Here is a 17,715-nt window from a genome sequence, read left to right as displayed (position 1 = left end):
GAACTATATTCATATCACAAAAAGGAAAAAAGGAAAAAAATATAATCAAGTGGTGATCTCAAATGTGGTGTGATTCCAATAAACATAAAATGTGGTGAGGTGTGTAAAGCCTAAGATTACTGCGACAAAACTTGGACTGGCCTCCAAAGCCGGCCAGAGCTCTTTGATTGTAATTAGCGCGAGCTACGCATCCAGACGCAAAATCCTAACGGCTTTTTTTGACGAGATCACAATTTAATCAATTTCATAGCTGAGATGACGCCGAACGTGCTTGCTGCTAGCGAGAAGCCCGGGTTCTCCGACAGCACCGCCGACCTCCAACGGGCTGCGGCACCTATAAGAGCAGACTATACTCGCTATTTTGTATTAAATAGTGGTGGAAAATGGACTGTGTTTTTTTATGTTATATCGGCGTTATTTGAAAAATCGGGAATCTGGCAGAGGCCTTTAGCTTTTATTCAATTTTTTTTAAGGCTGAGCGGGTTTTAATATTGAATTAGGGCAAGACACCGGGGGAGGGAAGGCGGGGGGGGGGACGGGAGGAGGCGCCGGTCGCCGCGGGCTCCGCGACCGCGGAGCCCGCGGCGACCGGCGCCTCCTCCCGCCCCCCACCCCCACCCCGCCCCGCGCGCGTCGGCTCCGCCTCGTGGCGGCGATCAGCTGCGCGCGCGTCACGTGGGCGCGTGTCGAAGGTCACAATGGAGCTGTCGGCGTACGCGCAGGGCGGGTGGCGGCTGCTGGGCGACCCCCGCCGCTTCCCCCGTCGCCCTTACGCCGCTCTCCTCCGCGCCGCTTTCCACAGCCTCCTCCATCACCCCCACGCCGGGTTGGGTAAGGCGGGGGGGGGGTGGTGGTGGTGGGGTGGGGGGATTGCGCGGAGCGGGCCGCGCTGCTCCGCGGAGCAGCGCGGCCGCGCGTATAAGACACGCGTGTCCGTGGCGCGTTGGCCGGCGTCCACCCGCCCCTTACTCGCTGCCACCCGTGGGCGGCTCCAGGGTGCCGCTGCGCGGGGTGTCACCGCTAATGCGCGCCGGCTTCATTAAAGCTTAAACCCACCCAAAATAGTGTGTGTGCGTGGGGGGGGGTGTCCCCCGCGCGTTCGTGTCGGCGTGGCGAGGCAAGGAAAGGTTTTTCTGTCGCGACCGTGTTTTTTTTCCGCGCGTGGGCGCTTCCTACGGTAACCCCGGCGCGAGATTATACGGCTGTGTAATTATTTTCGTAGTGTTAATGACCGCCGCCGCCTCCGCGCACGGAGGGAGCTGCCGGTGCCGGCCGGGGCGGCTTGTAGCCCCCGTCCCCCGCCCGGCCGGGGCTCCGGCTCCGCTCCTCGCCCTTGGCGACAGGCTGCTGAGGAGCGCGAACGGGGGTCGGAGAGGAAATTGAGGTTTTCCTTTTTTTTTTTTCTTTTTTTTTTTTTTCTTCTTTTATTTATTTTTTTTTAATGGGAAGGAGATGTCGAGGCGGCGGGCGTGCGTCGCCGGACAGCCCCGCCTGGCACCGCTTGCACCAGCCGGTGCTTCAGCCTCTCTCTTCCTCCTCCTCCTCACACCTTGCCTGCTTGCTCCGTCCTTTCACTCAAAAACACCAAATGTGTCTCATTTCGAAGTTTTTGTGGGGAAAGATACCGTTCAAAGGGGGAGCAGCAGCGCTTGGTACCGTGTGCTGGGGTTTGGCAAATAGGTATGTCATCAGTAATTCATTTATTTTAGACGATCCCGACCTGAAAGATATTGACCCTACGGTCTTAAAACATTGCCATGCTGCGGCTGCGACGTGTATTCTGGAGGCAGGAAAGCAGAAAGCCGACATATCTGCTATAAGGTACTAATACTTTGAAGCTCCCCCATCTTTCTGGTGGATGTTACTTTAAACTGTACTGCTAAGTTAATGTCAACAGAAAACTAAAAAATTCTTTTTCCGTGTAGCACATGTCTTGAGGACTGTAAACTGGACAGAGAGAGAATAGAACAATTTTGCACCGAATATCAGGTTTTTAAACCAATTTTAACATATTTATGTTTTCTTTCTCTCATAGGAATTTATTGAATCTAGCAAATTTTTTTTTGTTTTTTTTTTTTTTTTTCTCCAGAAAAACAAGGATGCATTGGAAATCCTATTGGGAAGGTAGGTCAATTGGTCAGCACAGATATATAGTTTTAATCACAGCTACTTTGCAACTGTCCTGGAAAATACCTTTGCATACCTAAGATGATTAAAGTAAGAAATATTGTTCCATTTTAAGAAAAAGTACATTTTAAACAAACTTTAGAAAACAGCTGTTGAAACTTATCTTCCTCACTTCGGAATTCTGCTCTTAAGAACTTTTTGAACTTTTCAAGAAGCATTACAAGGATCATGACAAAGTTCTTTATTGATGGACAGCTTGAGAAAATGATGCTTTCTTTTAGTGTAGGGAACTTGTAACTGTTGTGTCTTTCAGCATAGGCAGATCTCCTCTCCATATAACTGATGTGTCTTGGCGCTTGGAATATCAGATCAAGGTAATTTTAACACATCAAGGTGCTTCTTTACTCTGTTTCAGTGCCGAGACCTGACTTTTCTCTGTGCTCCTTGTTTTTAATTTAGAGCAATCAACTTCATAAAACTTACCAGCCTTCCTACTTGGTGACCTTAAACGTAGAGGTACTGTACTCCCAGCACCCTCAGAGGAAAAAATGCAATTTCATAATATTTTTTTTCTTCTAAAACAGGCATTGTTGTGGTTTGTTGTTTTTTTTTTTCTTCAGAACAGTGATTCAGGATCACACCCAGATGTTAGTTTTAGTTGCACGATGGAGCAATTACAGGTACTTCTTCATCATTGTTTCTGTGCTTGGCTCCAGCTGCCGATGTAAATGTTTTTAACAACTTGCCAATCAAAATGAAATCACATGTACTATTATAAAAAAAAAATAATAAGCCAGGAGTGGGAGGGTAGTGGAGAATCTCTTCTAAAAATTATCTGAGTGTGGTTTTCTTCTCTTCTGAAATAAAGTTGCAAATTAACTGATTTTAGTTGCATGGGGAGTGGTTTACATACATGCATAAATATTTTGTCTGTTTGAAGAGGAAATACGTCATTTTTCTGGAACTCTGATTTCCCGTGCTTTAAAAAAAAATATTGAAGAAGCTGGTTCAATGACTTAAATGTGTCATGATTAAAAATAGGGAACGAACTGAAGGCTCTTCAGTGGTGTTAATGACATGTAAGAAATGTACTGAAACAAACGTTGATCTTTGTTTAGCGATTTAAATGTGTAACTGAACAATAGAGGTATTGTAATGCTTGGAAGTGACCAAACTGTGGAGGATTGGGAAGAGGGGTTGGGGGGAAGAGGAAAAGCAAGATATTAAAACTTCAGGTTTACACCTCTGCTTTTTTAATGTGTGTTTCAAAAGTCATCCTTTTCTTAGTAATTGAGGGGTTTTAATTGGTCTGCTGACTTACTTAAATCTGATGTGCTTCGGATGGAGAAAGGTCCTAGTACAAAACCGCACTCAAAATATTTTCAGTATTTTAGAAATGTTCAAAACCTAGAGCAAATGTCAGCGTTCCCTATCGTAACGATACTAATAAAATCTACGTGTTAAGAGTAGTGATCTATTTTAGTAGATAATCTATATTAAAAGGTATTTTCCTTCAGTTCCCACTTTTCTTACTGTGTTGTAAAATAGGGAGCTATTTAATTACTTGCTGGCATTGTTCATCAGTTGCAACATTTATTTGTGCTATAAGGTACTGGTTTCCCTTCCCTCTCTGTATGAAAAAAAAAAAATTATGTTCCTCTAGCTGACCTTTTAAAAAATATGCTTATTCTAAGACAGTATTTCATCTCTTAGGATTTAGTTGGAAAACTAAAAGATGCTGCAAAAAGTCTAGAAAGAGCGACTCAGATGTGATTGAAGGAAGGTGTCAGCCTGCTGAGCTGAAGTACTCTCATTCCTAAGAGTGTCTTCTAAATGACAAATGTCTTTCACCTCTTGATGCAAACTGGTGTTTTTGGTTTTTTTTTTTGTAAGTCCTTGGATGCGAATTAAGTGAAATAACTGTTTTTTTATGATGGCACTTGGTACTCCTTGCTCGTGTCATTTTTTTTTTAATTAACTCCTGTTAAATATTTGCTTAACTGTCCTGTCTTCAAAGCATTCCTTCTCTTTAATTTTGCGTATTTTTAGAATTGTCACCGATTATTTTTCCCTGGGATCTAATAAAGTTTATTCGCTCCTGTTCTGCACTTTCTGCGGGTGAATTAGCCGTACCTAAAAGTCAGATGCTGAGCCCGAGAGCGGCTCTGTGAGGCGAAAATCCCTCCCGCGCCGCGGCTGCGGCGCGTTTGCTCAGTTGCCCGCCGCCGCTTTGTTATTTCGCTCCGACTGATCTTACATCTCCTGTAGGAGGGAAGGTTGGTCCCCGGCGCGGGGGGCAAGGAGGGGATCGGTGTAATTTTACGGAGCCGGGGCGCCTCGGGGAGAGCGGGCGCTGCGCGGGGCTGAGCGGAGCCGTCCGACGGCTCGACGGCGTCTCCCTCCGTTGCGGTGCCGCTCCGCGCCTGGCGGCGGGGCGGCTGCTCTACCCTCCCGCTCGCCCTGGGTCGCTCCGGCTCCGGTGGCCGCCGCGGAGCCCGCTCCTCGCCCCGCAGCGCCCGCCCGCACCTGCCGGCGGGGGAAGAACGGCCCCGCGGAGGATGCGCGGCGGCGGACGGGTGCTTCCCTCCCCGCTTCCTCCGCGCACGGACTGCGGGCGGCGGCGAGGGTTTCCCCGCTTCCCTCCCGCCCGCTGCGGCAGCGCCCGGCGCTCCCCCGTCCCTTCGGCGGGGCGCGAGGAGACACGGCGGGTCCCCGCGACACCGGCTCCCGCCGCCGCTCGGGGGGCGCCGGGGCGGGCTACGGCCGGCGGCCGCCGCTCTGGGCGGGAAAGCGTCGGCGCGGCCCCCGAGGGGACCGTACCGTGTCGCCCCCCGAGGCCGGTGGCCCCGGTCGGGGGCGAAGGGGGGGGGGAGCGTCCGGCGGCGGCGGCGCGGAGGGCACGAGGCGGCGGGGGCGCGAGGCGGCGGGACGGGGCGTGCGGGGCGGCGGCGGGGAGCGCGCAACAAGTGCGGGGAGGGAGGTCGGGCGTGCGGGAAGGGGCGGGGGACACACACACACGCACACGCACCTCGAGGCGGCGGGGAAGGAGGGATGGAGGGACGGGGCCACAGCGGGCGGGAGCCGCGAGGCCGGGGGTCGGGGGCGGGCGGGCGGCGCGGCGGGGAAAAGGAGGCATGGGCGGCGCGGGAGAGCGCGTGCAGGGCCGGGGGGGAGGGGGGCGGCGGGCGGGGGAGGGGAGGGCGGCGGAGAGGATGGGGTGGGGGGGGGATAGCGGGGGGGGGAGGGGGGCGGGGGCGGAGGCGGCCGGGTTGCGGGATTGGGTCACGGGGAGGCGGCCGGGCCCCGGCGGCAGCGCCGCTAATTCCCAGGCCGCCCTTAAGGAATGAGGCGCCCCACGTGACGCTGGCGGGGCGGGCGAACTCCGAGCCATTTTGGGGACGGTGTCAGTTTCCACCGTGTGCCTTCAGCGTTGCATTCTTCCCTCCTCCGCCCTCCTCCCGCCCGCCCGCCCTCCTCTCCCTCCCTCCCCGCGGCCCCCCCCGCCACCAACTATGAAATAACAACAACAATAATACTCGTAATAATAACAACAGCGGCGACAATAAAACGCGGGGGGCGAGCGAGGCGGCGAGGCGGAGCGGGGGGCAGAGGGAGAGACAATGGGCTGGTGGAGAGAGGACCCATCCGGAGCGGGGAGACTTTGCGCTCCCAGCGCCTGAGCCGCCGGGGCGGCCGACGCGGAGGGCGAGCCCAGGGGAGCGAGAAGGGCCGGTGGACGCGAGGAGGAGGAGGAGGAGGAGGAGAGGAGGAGGAGGAGGAGGAGGAGGACCGGGTGTTTTGTAACTAAAATGAGCGGAGCGCAGCGGCGGCGGCGGCAATAAGCTTATTGCAATTGACAGCGTCTGCAGTTCATTTCAAGATGGCCGCTTGGCTCACATTCATTTTCTGCTGAACGACTTTTAACTTTCATTGTCTTTTTTGGCCGCTCCGATCGTCACCCACCGGCTCCGTTTTCCGGGTACGTATGAAGCGAGGTGTCGCCTTGCCACGGGCGGGGGGCGAAGGGGGCTCGGCGGCGGTTTTCGGCCGGTTTGGGGGCTGCAAAGGGGAGCCTAGGTGTCCCCCGAGCTCTCCGTATGGGAAAAGCGCTGACAGGCTGCTCCAGCCACACACACACAGACAGGCACGCAGCAGCAGCCTCGGCACTCGCTCGCGTTACGCACCCACATTTGCAAATTTTAGTTCCTTTCTTCCTCCAGACGCCCCCTAAAACCTTTCTGTGCACATGGCCCCCGAGGAGAATATTTATATTTCCAGACCCTGCTGCCAGCCCGGCCTGAGCGCCCTTTGTTTAAAGGCAGATTTTGATTAAACAGGGACGTTCGTGAAATCTCGAGCTGCCTGGGTCAAGTGATTTCAGTCCTCCCCGAAAAAAACGTGTCTGGGGGAGGTTAAAATGTCAGATAACGCACCCATTTTATAGAGATAGAGCCGGCGGGGGGTAGCGATCGTCCTGGAGGGGTTGTTAGGCGTCGGGGCACCCAGCAGAAAATGTTATTAACTTAAGTTGGACAAGTACTTGTGTGAAATTGGATGGGTTGTAAGATGGCGGTTCCCAGTTGTTTCCAATGTCTCCTCTTACATTTCTGCTCTAAATGCGAAAGTTTGGGGGTTTGCGGCTGCTGGCAGAAGAAAGGGGTGACCAACACCGGGAAATAACTTTTTTGGGGGGGTAAGGATAGCAGTTTGGCTGCGATTTCGGGGAGCTGGGGCGTGCGGTTTGCAGGAGCCTTCGGAGCAAAGGTGATGTGTCTGTGGGACGCAGGGGTTTGGTTTGGTTTTTTTTTTAATTTCTTTTCTCTCCCTGGTATTTTTTTCCCCTCTCCTGAGCCCGGGAAGGGTAAATTTACATGAAATCCTTTGTCAGATCTTAAAGGTGTCCCGAGTGGGCTCCTCGTGCTGCGTATGGGCAGCACTGGAAAGTTGCTGGCGTGTGTTTTTGTGATTGTATGGCCTTGGCAGTATATAACGCGGATGTTTCACGGTGTTTACTGTAAATATTTGCAAATAATCAGGTAAAAATCGGCAGAAAAATCGCATTTCTGTAAGACTGAGATAGTCACTTTTCAGCCTCTAGAAACTTTGATTCACTCCTCCAGTCTCCAGAAAAGTCGAGGGAAACCTGGGCGTGTGTGCCCATTTGCAGGCTTGGCGTTAAAAGTTTGGGGTTGTTTTTTTGTTGGTTATTTTTTGTTTGGTTGGTTTGGTTGTTTTTTTTTTTTTTGCGTCGTCTGTAGTGTTCAGAGTAACTTATTTTATGGGACTGCCCCAAAGACCAGGGAGATTCTGGAAATGCAGTCCAGTAAAACTACTTTGAGGGACTCTGTGCAGTGCGTCTTGGAAACTGAGAGACTTGTGTTGCAGTTTGCCAGAGTCGCGAAGGCTTGACCTACCTGATCGCTTAGGTAGTACAAAATTAACATCTTAGTGTATTTTTTAAGTAGACAGATCGTCTCCTTCACCTAGTTTCAGGGAGGCGATTTAAAGGATTGGGGTCCTTTTGCACTCTGTTGCCAATATTGAGGTCTTTCCTCGCTGCGGCGGGGTTGGGCAGAGATATTTGAGCCCCGTGTGCCTTCCCTGAAAGAAGCGCCGTCCCTCCTTTAAAACATACGTGGCCATTCTTAAGAGAAAGAGTAATAACAGGCTCGATAGTAAAAGTGGCTCTGACTGATAATAGGTGAAGATGCAGAATGACGGCTGCTTTATTCCTGATGAGAGGGTTTTCCGAGAGGAGATGGGTGCAAAGTACACAAACCTACCCGAGCGGTGCTTCTATGTTTTGTGTATGTATTTTCTGTTAGAGACCCGTCGAGCAAGGTTTGATAGCTTATTGCCTTTATAGATTTTTAATAATGGAGCTGATTCTTAGCAGGAGAATGCACTTCTGTTTTTTTTCATTTTGACATAACCCGTTTAAGGCCTCTAAATAATCAGTTGGCTGTCAGTGTTTACTTCTAGCGGGTATTATCTCCGTATATTTTACGTTTAGTTGTTCCGTGTGTCAATATGTAAATATATATTGTCCTGGTTAAGAGGCTGTTCGTATTGACTGTGTGAAGTGCTGGTATTCGCCGTGCCATCAGCACGGGCAGGAAAAAAAAAAGTCTGAAAGGGTTTCCCTCGTACCAAAATATTAAGCTCAGGCTGCTGTAGTAAAATGTGCTGCGTTCGTGTTACACACCCGCAGGCACAGACACGCGTGTGCGGGTGCCTGTGCGGGTGGCTTTTTGGGGAGAAGTTAAGCGCCTGGTTCAGCTCGACGGGGAAAATCACTGATTTCAGAGACAGCACGTTGAAAATGTGCTAATTTTGGGCAATAAATAATCCGCGTTTAGGGGTTGCTTCGACAAAACAGGTTTCACGGTTGAATTTAAACCCCCTCCCTTTAGGAAGGGGCTACGCCTGCGTGAAATAAACGCGTTAATGTCTTGAAAGGTCTGTCCCAGTCTATCAGGACTGGGAAGGAATTCTCGGTCAGCCGACTTGCGTGACCTCGGTCACTGCTGGGTTTTTCGGTTCAGATATTTATGAATTATAAGGTAGTGACTTAAGCAAATAAAACAGAACCGTGAAAGCAGCCTGTCCATGTTTAAGTACCTAAAGGGACCTCAGAGTCGCCGGCTTCAGGGCGCCGGGCTCTGCAGAGAGCGGTGCAGAAGCCCGGGCTCTGCCTTTTCTGGGAAAAGCAAACCCTCGGTATCAGTTTGAAAGTAAGAAGCGGAGGGTCAGGGACCCTGGAAGCGACATTTAAACCGCAGTACGATGCAGCGGGGGGTCTTGCTTTCCCGCACGGGGCTAGGAACAGCTTTGGGGACCTGGTCTGGCTCGGTGCTTCTTGCGCTTGGCTGTTCTGTGTGCTGGCCGGCTGTGGTTTGATGCTGGGGATTTTTATCTGCTGCTCACTCAAGGGTTCTCCTGCAGCAGCAGAAGTTTCCTGGCTAGGGTCGCTCGTTGGCGCTGTGCACGCTGCTTGAGGAATATTGTACCCCTGTCCTGGGCAGTTTGGCTGAAATTCAAAGCTTTTAAAAAGCTTGGTGTGTTGTCTTTTTTTTTTCTTTTTTTTTTTTTCTTTTTTTTTTTTTTTTTTTTCCGCCGCCTAACATCGAAGTTTGCGAGTGGCCGGGGGGAACCTCGCATCTTGAGACTTCTGCAGCTCGCACGGTGCTGCAGTGAGAGGTGGCTCGCAAGCTCTGTCTCGGGAAGAGTGGGGACCAAGGATAGGAGCTGGTGTGCTGGGAGCACTGACATGGGGAAATGGATAGTTTGCATTGGAGCAACGCTGTTACGTTACATTTTTCAGGATTTGGTTGACAGAAAATAATTTACTTTGCAATTGACGTGGCTGACGGGTTTTTTTCCCCCGGTGTACTTTCCCCTTTACCTCTTATTCCCTCTCATTGTAAATAGTATGCGTGCATCTAACGTTGGTGCCAGTGCATCCGATGGGGGTTTATGGGTTTCAGACTGTGAAAATGACATTTGTTTTTCACTCTTGTCGCTGCATTGTGTTGACAAGGTGTTGATTTAGCTTTAGGAATGATCTGGTCACATGGTCCTTTGCATGTTGTCACTAATGTACCGTTTAAAGTCGGTTTGGGCTTTTTTCCCCCCTCCTCGGTGTGCTTTATTGCTGAAAAGGGGGTTTGTCTAAGCATCCGGAGACTTTGTTTTCCCCCGTCCAAACACCTTACCCTAGTTCTGCAAATCTTTTTCCACCTCTTGCAAAACTTTTGCACCGCGCTCGCTTCGTCCGCGGGAGGCTTTTCAAACGAGAGTCAAAAGAGGGGGGGGAAGGAGAGAAAGAAAGAGTTGGGAGAGGGGAGGGGGAGAAAGGAAGGAAGGAGAGAAAGGAGGAAAGGGGAGAAGGGGGGAGAGGGGATGCCGGCGGCGCGGAGCGGGAGCTGGGGCTCGGCACCCCGCCGGCGGTGCGGGGGGCTCGGTCCCCGGGAGCGCGGCGCGGCTCTACTCGGCTCGGCGGAGGGAGGGAGGGAGCGGAGGGGGAGAGAAGCGATCTCAGACCAGCTCCTCGCACCGAGTCGACGTGGAGAGAGGCCCCTGAGAGGATCCGAAATGGCCGAGGCTCGGGAGGAGCCTCTGGCGCTCGCCTCCGCCAGGCTGAGACCCCGAAGCCCGGCTCAGCTCCGCCGCCCGGGGCCGCCCCCGCCGCCCGGGCTGCCCCGGCACCCTCCGGGCTGCGGCACCCCGCCCCCGCCCGGGCCGACCCCCCCCCCGCCCCTCGACTCCCGCCCTCCCCTTCCCCTCCCCACTGGGCTCACAGACCCCCGCGGGCTCCTTGGCTCCTCCACCCCCTCCGCCAGCCCCCGGGCCCCGCGTCCCACCCCCTGGCCCGGCTCGGCTCGGCCCGGCCCGCCCCCCCCCCCCCCCCCCCCAATCACACCCCCCCTCCCTGGCCGCCCCCCCGCCCGGCTCTCGTGTGTTCCCAGCGGTGGCAGGATGCCAAGTGTAAGTGTAAGTTGCTATAGCAACCCCCTCGGAGAGCGGAGCAGATCCGGATCGGCACCGAGCAGCAGCGGCAGCCGCCCGGACCCCCACCCCGCGGCGGGCCGGCCCCGCCGCCCCGGTGCCCGGCCTCGCTCCGAGGTGCGTGTCCCCCCCCCCCCCCGTCCCTCCCCCCGCCGCCCCTCCCCGCTCTCCGGAAATGCCAGGGCAGCCGCACCGGGAGGCGCTGGTTCCCCTTTGTGCTGCTCGCCGGCAGCCCGGTGCCCGGCCGGCCCCCCCATTACGGAGCTCCCCTCCGCCCCGCCGCATCGCCGCCGAGCCGCCCGGGCAGCCCGAGCCGGCCGGTGCCCCCGCCGCGCCACGGGGAGAGTCGGGGAGCGGCGCGGTGGGTACCGCGAAGCCGACCGCGCCTCCTCCGCGGGGCTGCGCCCGGGCCGGCGCGGTGCGGGGCGGTGCGGGGACGCCCCGCCGGCCTCGGCACCGGCCCTCGCCCGCCGCCCGGCCCCGCGCCGCCGCCGCCGCCTTCCGCGCTTTATCTTGCCCTGCGCCGGGGGATGCGGCTGCACGGGGGAAGGGGACGCGCCGGATCTCGGCACCTGGGACGCCGCCGCCGCGCTCGTCCCCGCTGATGGGTCCTCTGTGTCTGTGTGTCTTTCAGAGCCGCCCCCTCGCCACGCCAAAATGCACCGAACAACCAGAATCAAAATAACCGAGCTAAACCCCCATCTCATGTGCGTGCTCTGCGGCGGGTACTTCATTGATGCAACAACCATCATAGAGTGCCTCCACTCCTGTAAGTACCATCGGGCGCTTCGCGTTGTTCCCCCGACGCTTCCCACCTTTCCCGGCATCCCGGGAACACACACAAAAAAACCCCAAACAAACAAAAAAAAAAGCCCAAACTTCTCCCCCCCGCCCCCGCCTCCCTCCCCCCACGAGATGCTCGGGACCGCCGCCCCTCCGCCTCCCCGACGGGCTGGGAAATAGGTGGCCCGGCCGCCGTGCAGTTTTTCTGACGACGGCCCTACGGTCTTTGTTAAAGTAATAATATATGTTCTCTAAGCGTCTCCTTTTCATGGTAATCGCAGCTTATTTGGGTATTTGTTTAGCTTAAGCAGCGCGCTGTTAACAATGGACGATTTGCCCTAGCTTGCATAGTTTAGAAAATCGCACCTCGATCTATGCATATCTGAGCGTCACCTACCGCCATCACTAAAAGGCTTTCGTGTTTGACTTGCAGTCTGTAAGACCTGTATCGTGCGTTACTTGGAGACCAGCAAGTATTGTCCTATCTGTGATGTCCAAGTTCACAAAACTCGACCGCTTTTGAATATAAGGTAGGAGAAAGATGCAGTCCGCGCCCTGCATCTCTTATTTTGCTTTATATGGGGAGACCAGCAGTAGTCGTGTCGATGTTATCTCTTCGCATGCGATTTAAATCTGAAAGGACTTGTCAATTTACAAGCTAACTCGTGTGTATGCTGTCTCTTTGGAGTTTTGTCATTGATTGAAATTGAAGATTTCTCTGGATGTGAGACAGAAAGTTTTTGTTGGACTTTTTTTTTTTGCATACGCCGACCATTCAGGCAATGCCTCTTCCCTCTCCCCCGTTCTCACACATCCCATCCCGACAGTTTTTACCCCCAATTTCTGTATCTCCCAGACATGCTTCATGAAAACTCTTGCTGGAACTTTCCAAGCTAAGAGGCAAAAGGCTTTAAAGCATGCTTCTCCTTCCAGAAATATTTTTCTTGTCAGTGTTACCCTTTGCTCTCTCTGTTTTCTAGGGAGGACATGTAGTTTTTAAGGCCTTCCTTCAGTCCCAGAGAATTATTTTTCACTTGAGGTAGCACACATGAGTTTTGTTTTATAGCGGTATTTAGAGCAGTGTTAGTTTGATTACAAGGTCTTGTAAGTTAACTTTTTATGGCTAGCCTCACACTTTGTAGAAGGTGCCTCATTGTTGTGAAAGATTATAAATGAGAAGCTGCTGCTTGAATTCAAATATTGCTTTATCTGCTTAATTTTATGTTTTGGGGATGTTCTTTTTTCAGGTCAGATAAAACTCTCCAAGATATTGTATACAAGCTAGTACCAGGCCTTTTCAAAAGTAAGTAGTTAAATAGTTTGGTGGGGTTTTTTCTGAAGAGTAGAAAAACAAAACCAGAACTGCTATCCTATATCAATCCCAGGAGTTACAGAGTATATACTAAAAGAAAAATATATGCTTTTCCATCTAGATGAAATGAAAAGAAGAAGGGATTTTTATGCTGCTCATCCGTCGGCTGATGGTAAAAGCTTCTCGTTCGCAACTTTAATAAATGTAGCATTGACCTAGGTGCTTTAGTGTTGCCTTTTTTTTAACTTACAAATTATGTATTACCGTGACAGAATTTTAAGTAGTAAATTCAGCGTAATAAAACTTTATTGTTTTAACAGTTAGGTAGCTTTAATTCATAATCTTACTATGGAGATTTTTTTTTCTTGTTACTGAGAATTGCCGTTCTTCCTGATTTGAATTTCAAAATGTAAATTATTGTGGAAATTTCTGCGCAGCTGCCAATGGCTCTAATGAAGACAGGGGCGAAGTGGCTGATGAAGACAAAAGAATTATAACAGACGACGAGATAATAAGCTTGTCCATTGAATTCTTTGACCAGAATAGGCAAGTTCCAGAATGGCAATATTTTATGTTTACCTGACTGATAGCAGCTATATTTATTACTTGTGGTAATTGTTTCATTTCTTCTTGCAGACTGGAACGAAAAGGAAATAAGGAGAAAGAAAAATCAAAGGAAGAGGTAAATAACTTTTCCTTACTCCAGAGGAAATGTAACACACAAAAACATCTTTGGGGCAGGTTTGTAGTTGTGAAAAAAAAACATAGGTATGTGTATCTTGAACAAAAGAAGCACACCTATTATGGCACTAGGTGTGGAAGTGGTTAAACATCTTCATACAGCTGCATACGTAAACAACTTTGTAAAATAAAAAATACCCACAGTGTTACTTTTAAAGCGGAATCTGATTTTTTTGTCAGATTGTACAATAATTTATTTATTTAATTAATTTTTAAAATCAATATGTAATACATGCATATTCTAAAAAGACATTTACCTTGAGATAAAAATCTTCATGTATATGATTAGTTGCATTTTTAATTACTTATTCTGGTGCTGTAATTTACCACTTGTTTATGCTGTTCCTTATAAGGCATCAGAAATTGTTATATTATCATTCATAATTGATTAAAGTGCATTTTTTAAAAATTAACATAAAATGTTAGAATACAACTTGGTGGGACTAATTGCTTGTTCTCAGTAGACTGATTTTCTTTACTGTGCCATCAGGTGAATGACAAAAGATACTTGCGCTGCCCAGCAGCAATGACAGTGATGCATCTAAGAAAATTCCTGAGGAGTAAAATGGATATACCTAACACTTTCCAGGTACCTATGGGGAAAGAGTTTGGGTTTTTTTAATCAGTCTTGCTATTCTAAGCCTGCTAATGCTGGTTGGCACTCATTTTCTCATGACAGCCCGTTCCAGCAAGGGCTAACTACCAAGTGTTTCTGGTGTGTGCAATATGCTGATGGGATTACGAACGTTATTTTTAACAATATCTATCCAGAGAGTCTGGTGACGGTCTGTAATTTTTTAATGCTGTAAATACCGAGCTATCAAGAAATTGCTCCTTAACATATTTAAAACATCTCTAATAGATATGGAAATTCCCTGTTCCCTGCAGGGTTTGGTATAGCATTTTTCCAGTTTTCTGATATGTATGGCAGCGGGGCTGCTTTCACTCCAGAGCAAACGTGCGCTGAGGGGTAAATGCCTGGATGCTCCTTAATGCAGGGATTCATATTTTGAACAGATCGATGTGATGTATGAAGAGGAGCCCCTGAAGGACTACTACACCCTCATGGACATTGCCTACATCTACACCTGGAGGCGGGTGAGTCTGGCGTGGGTGTCTCCCCCCCGGGGGGTGGGGTGCGGGTCGTGGCCAGGAGGGCACTGACCAGGTTGTCCGCTTTGCCTTGCAGAACGGGCCTCTCCCCCTGAAATACCGGGTCCGACCTACTTGCAAGAGGATGAAGATCAGTCACCAGAGGGAAGGCTTGAATAACAGCGGGGAGCTGGAAAGTGACTCTGGGAGCGACAAGGCGAGCAGCCCGGCGGGAGGCATCCCCTCCACCTCCTCCTGTTTGCCCAGCCCCAGCACGCCGGTCCAGTCTCCTCACCCCCAGTTCCCCCACATCTCCAGCACCATGAACGGCACCAGCAGCAGCCCCAGCAGTAACCACCAGTCCTCCTTTACCAACAGAGCGCGGAAAACGTCGATAAACGGCTCCTCGGCCACTTCATCTGGTTGACGTGCCAACCAGGCTACCACCCCGCCCCTCCTTTATATAGATCTCTCCATGCCATTACAGCTTTATAGATGCTAATCCATGTGACTATCGTCCAAATTGCTTTCTTTTGTAGTGACACTGAACTTGGCTATAAAAGGCGGACTAGGTGACATTCAGGATGGACGTTAATGGAAACGCAAGATTGAAATGTAAATTGTTTTCAGAGGACTGGGAAGCAAACAAAAGTTACACCTTCACCTGTTCCGAGTGATGCGGAGTTGTTTCCGTCCCCATCATCTGGACTTGGGAGTCTCCAGAAGTCGACACAAATCCCGGGAAGTAGTTTGTTAATCCAGACTAACTCCTCCATTGCGTTCTCTTCAATTGTTATTGTTCTTATGCTGTTTTGTGAACCTGTAGAAAGCAAGTGCTTTTTCATCTTGAAATCCAACAAAACGGAAAGAATATGCATAGAATAATGCATATATGTAGCCATGTCACTGTGAATAACAATTTTTGCGTATTAGCCATTTTGATTCTTATGTTGCATCTTTTACTTCTCTGTTGCTGCGCAGAACCGATCAAAAGAAAAGTAAACTTCAGTTTTACAATCTGTATGCCTAAAAGCGGGTATTACCGTTTTATTTACTGACTTGTTTAAATGATTCGCTTTTGTAAGAATCAGATGGCATTATGCTTATTGTACAATGCCATATTGGTATATGACATAACAGGAAACAGTATTGTATGATATATTTATAAATACTATAAAGAAAATATTGTGTTTCATGCACTCATGATATGGTTGTTAAATTTCTAAACTGGTTCGACCCTTGCAGATGCCGCCTGTTTGAGCTTTGCTCATACTGCAAGAAACACTTTGCGTGTGAGAGCTACAGTATTGGGAAAGCACATTCGAGTCTCTGATAACCTGGAGGCAATTGGCAATCTTAAAAGGATTTTACCGGCTTTGTCTTTTTTTCCAAGTGATATATTTTTACTTTACCAAATGTTGAAGTGATGCAGTGAAAAAAAAAAAAAAAAAAAGGTAAAAAAAAAAAAAAGTTAAGGGACATGGAAGTCTTTGACCGGTTTGATTACCTTTTTATTATTTGGTGTGGTGGGATTGTGTTTTTAAAAGCACATGGAATCATTATAGAAGCCATAAACTATTTGGTATAAATTTTAAGGAACCAGCAAGTCGCTGGATGAAGGCATTTTATCTAAATTTGTTTTAATATATATGTATATGGTACAGTACTAACTTCATTAAAATTTAACAGGTACTTTAATATTTCCAATAAATTGTGGAGAATGCCTCCTCTTTAATGGCCTGCAAATAGGTGCATTTTATTAGAGGCTTCTAAGGGTGTTATTTTTTTCAGTAGAAGGAACTTTTCCACCATAAAATATGAACAGCCCAGAACACTTTTCAGTTTGTGCTTTGCTTTGGTCGAACTTCGTGTGTGTTCATCACCCATCAGTTATACATTTGTGAGGGTGTTTATTCTATATGGATATTGTTTCATGTTTGTACGGGAAAATTGTAGTTAAACATTTCATTGTCTCCAGTCTGCAAAAGAAGCACAATTCTATTGCTTTGTCTTGCTTATAGTCATTAAATCATTACTTTTGCATATAAATTGCTGTTATTTGTCCTGCTTGTTTTTATAGACCAGGTGATTGCAAATCCTCCACAAGGTTATTGCTTATTGATGTATAATGTCTTGTTAAACAAGAGTTGATATTTTTTCCTGTAGTAAACATGTACAGTTCAATTTCAACAGTAAAAAACTTCAGTTTTATATACACGAATAACTTTCCATTTATAGCTGATCAAAGAAATAAACAAATAAAAGGGATAATTCATTGAAAAATAGCAAATGACCTCTGTTGATAATGTGGTGTTAAAGGACAAACATCTTGTTCTCATTGCAAGTCTTTCTGGGTGTACAAAAGGTTTTTTAGCGAGCAGAACAGCTGAGTACTAAAATAACAAAAAAAAAAAAAAAATGCCTGGAAGTCGCCGGGATGTTTTGGTTGCCTGCCTCGAAAACAGTTGCTGTTCTTTCTTTGACCCCCCGGATTATTCTTGAAAATAAGCAAATGGTGTATTCTCACATCCCAGCCAGGCACAGGTTTTACCTCCTGTCTGTTCAGTCTCAGCCCGCGTTAAACTGCACTGCCTAGGAAGGGGAGAACAGGAATTTGGTGGTGGCCAGTGCCAGGTTCCGCCTGTGCTGCTCCGGATTGCTTTTTAAAGCCTCAGTGGAACTAAATGCGTTTTAATGTAAAGATATATCCCTCCATGCGACCGAGTGTCTGTCTTGGCACGATTCCCTCAGCTATATGAGTTAATCACACTGTGCTGGTTGAATTAATTCACCCACAGACCAGCACTGAACCTGCGGCAGAGGGTTGTACGTTAGCGCACTCATCAAATTGCGCTAATTTATACTGGAAGTAGCTCACAATGATAACTTTTAGCATCAAACCGGAACTATTCTCGGTCTTCGTAGACTGTCCGTGAGGGCTAAAGCAATGAAACGGGAGCTGGATAATTCTCTCCGGGGTTTATTAAGCTCTTACAGCACTTTCGACATCTCCCAATTTGACATCCCCCGTCTGAAAAAGAACAAACGTTGTCAGTAGCTCTCTTGCCGAGCTGCAGAAGCCGCCGAAGATGTTCGTGCTGCCATGTGAAACTTTTGTTTTGCTGCTGGCCCTGGGCAGATGGCACTGCGAT

At 49.4% G+C, this 17,715-nt stretch overlaps 2 protein-coding genes across 2 annotated transcripts; both read left to right on the top strand.

Annotated features, from left to right (window-relative positions):
- The first annotated feature begins 665 nt into the window (after positions 1-665).
- COMMD3 (COMM domain containing 3) lies at positions 666-4,231 on the top strand. Its single transcript, XM_063324676.1, has 8 exons — positions 666-831; positions 1,710-1,821; positions 1,926-1,989; positions 2,090-2,124; positions 2,441-2,501; positions 2,587-2,643; positions 2,748-2,807; positions 3,841-4,231. The coding sequence occupies exons 1-8, from the start codon at positions 699-701 to the stop codon at positions 3,898-3,900; spliced, it is 582 nt and encodes a 193-aa protein (XP_063180746.1). The 5' UTR covers positions 666-698; the 3' UTR covers positions 3,901-4,231.
- Positions 4,232-5,590: 1,359 nt separating this feature from the next.
- BMI1 (BMI1 proto-oncogene, polycomb ring finger) lies at positions 5,591-16,785 on the top strand. Its single transcript, XM_063324675.1, has 10 exons — positions 5,591-6,106; positions 11,270-11,404; positions 11,852-11,948; positions 12,666-12,721; positions 12,852-12,902; positions 13,168-13,276; positions 13,367-13,412; positions 13,962-14,060; positions 14,489-14,569; positions 14,661-16,785. Exons 2-10 carry the CDS (start codon positions 11,293-11,295, stop codon positions 14,988-14,990), a joined length of 981 nt encoding a protein of 326 aa, XP_063180745.1. The 5' UTR covers positions 5,591-6,106; positions 11,270-11,292; the 3' UTR covers positions 14,991-16,785.
- The last annotated feature ends 930 nt before the right edge of the window (positions 16,786-17,715 follow it).

The sequence above is a fragment of the Chroicocephalus ridibundus genome, chromosome 2 (assembly GCF_963924245.1).
Source record: "Chroicocephalus ridibundus chromosome 2, bChrRid1.1, whole genome shotgun sequence".
NCBI lineage: Eukaryota > Metazoa > Chordata > Aves > Charadriiformes > Laridae > Chroicocephalus > Chroicocephalus ridibundus.
This window is presented reverse-complemented; position numbering and strand designations above follow the sequence as displayed.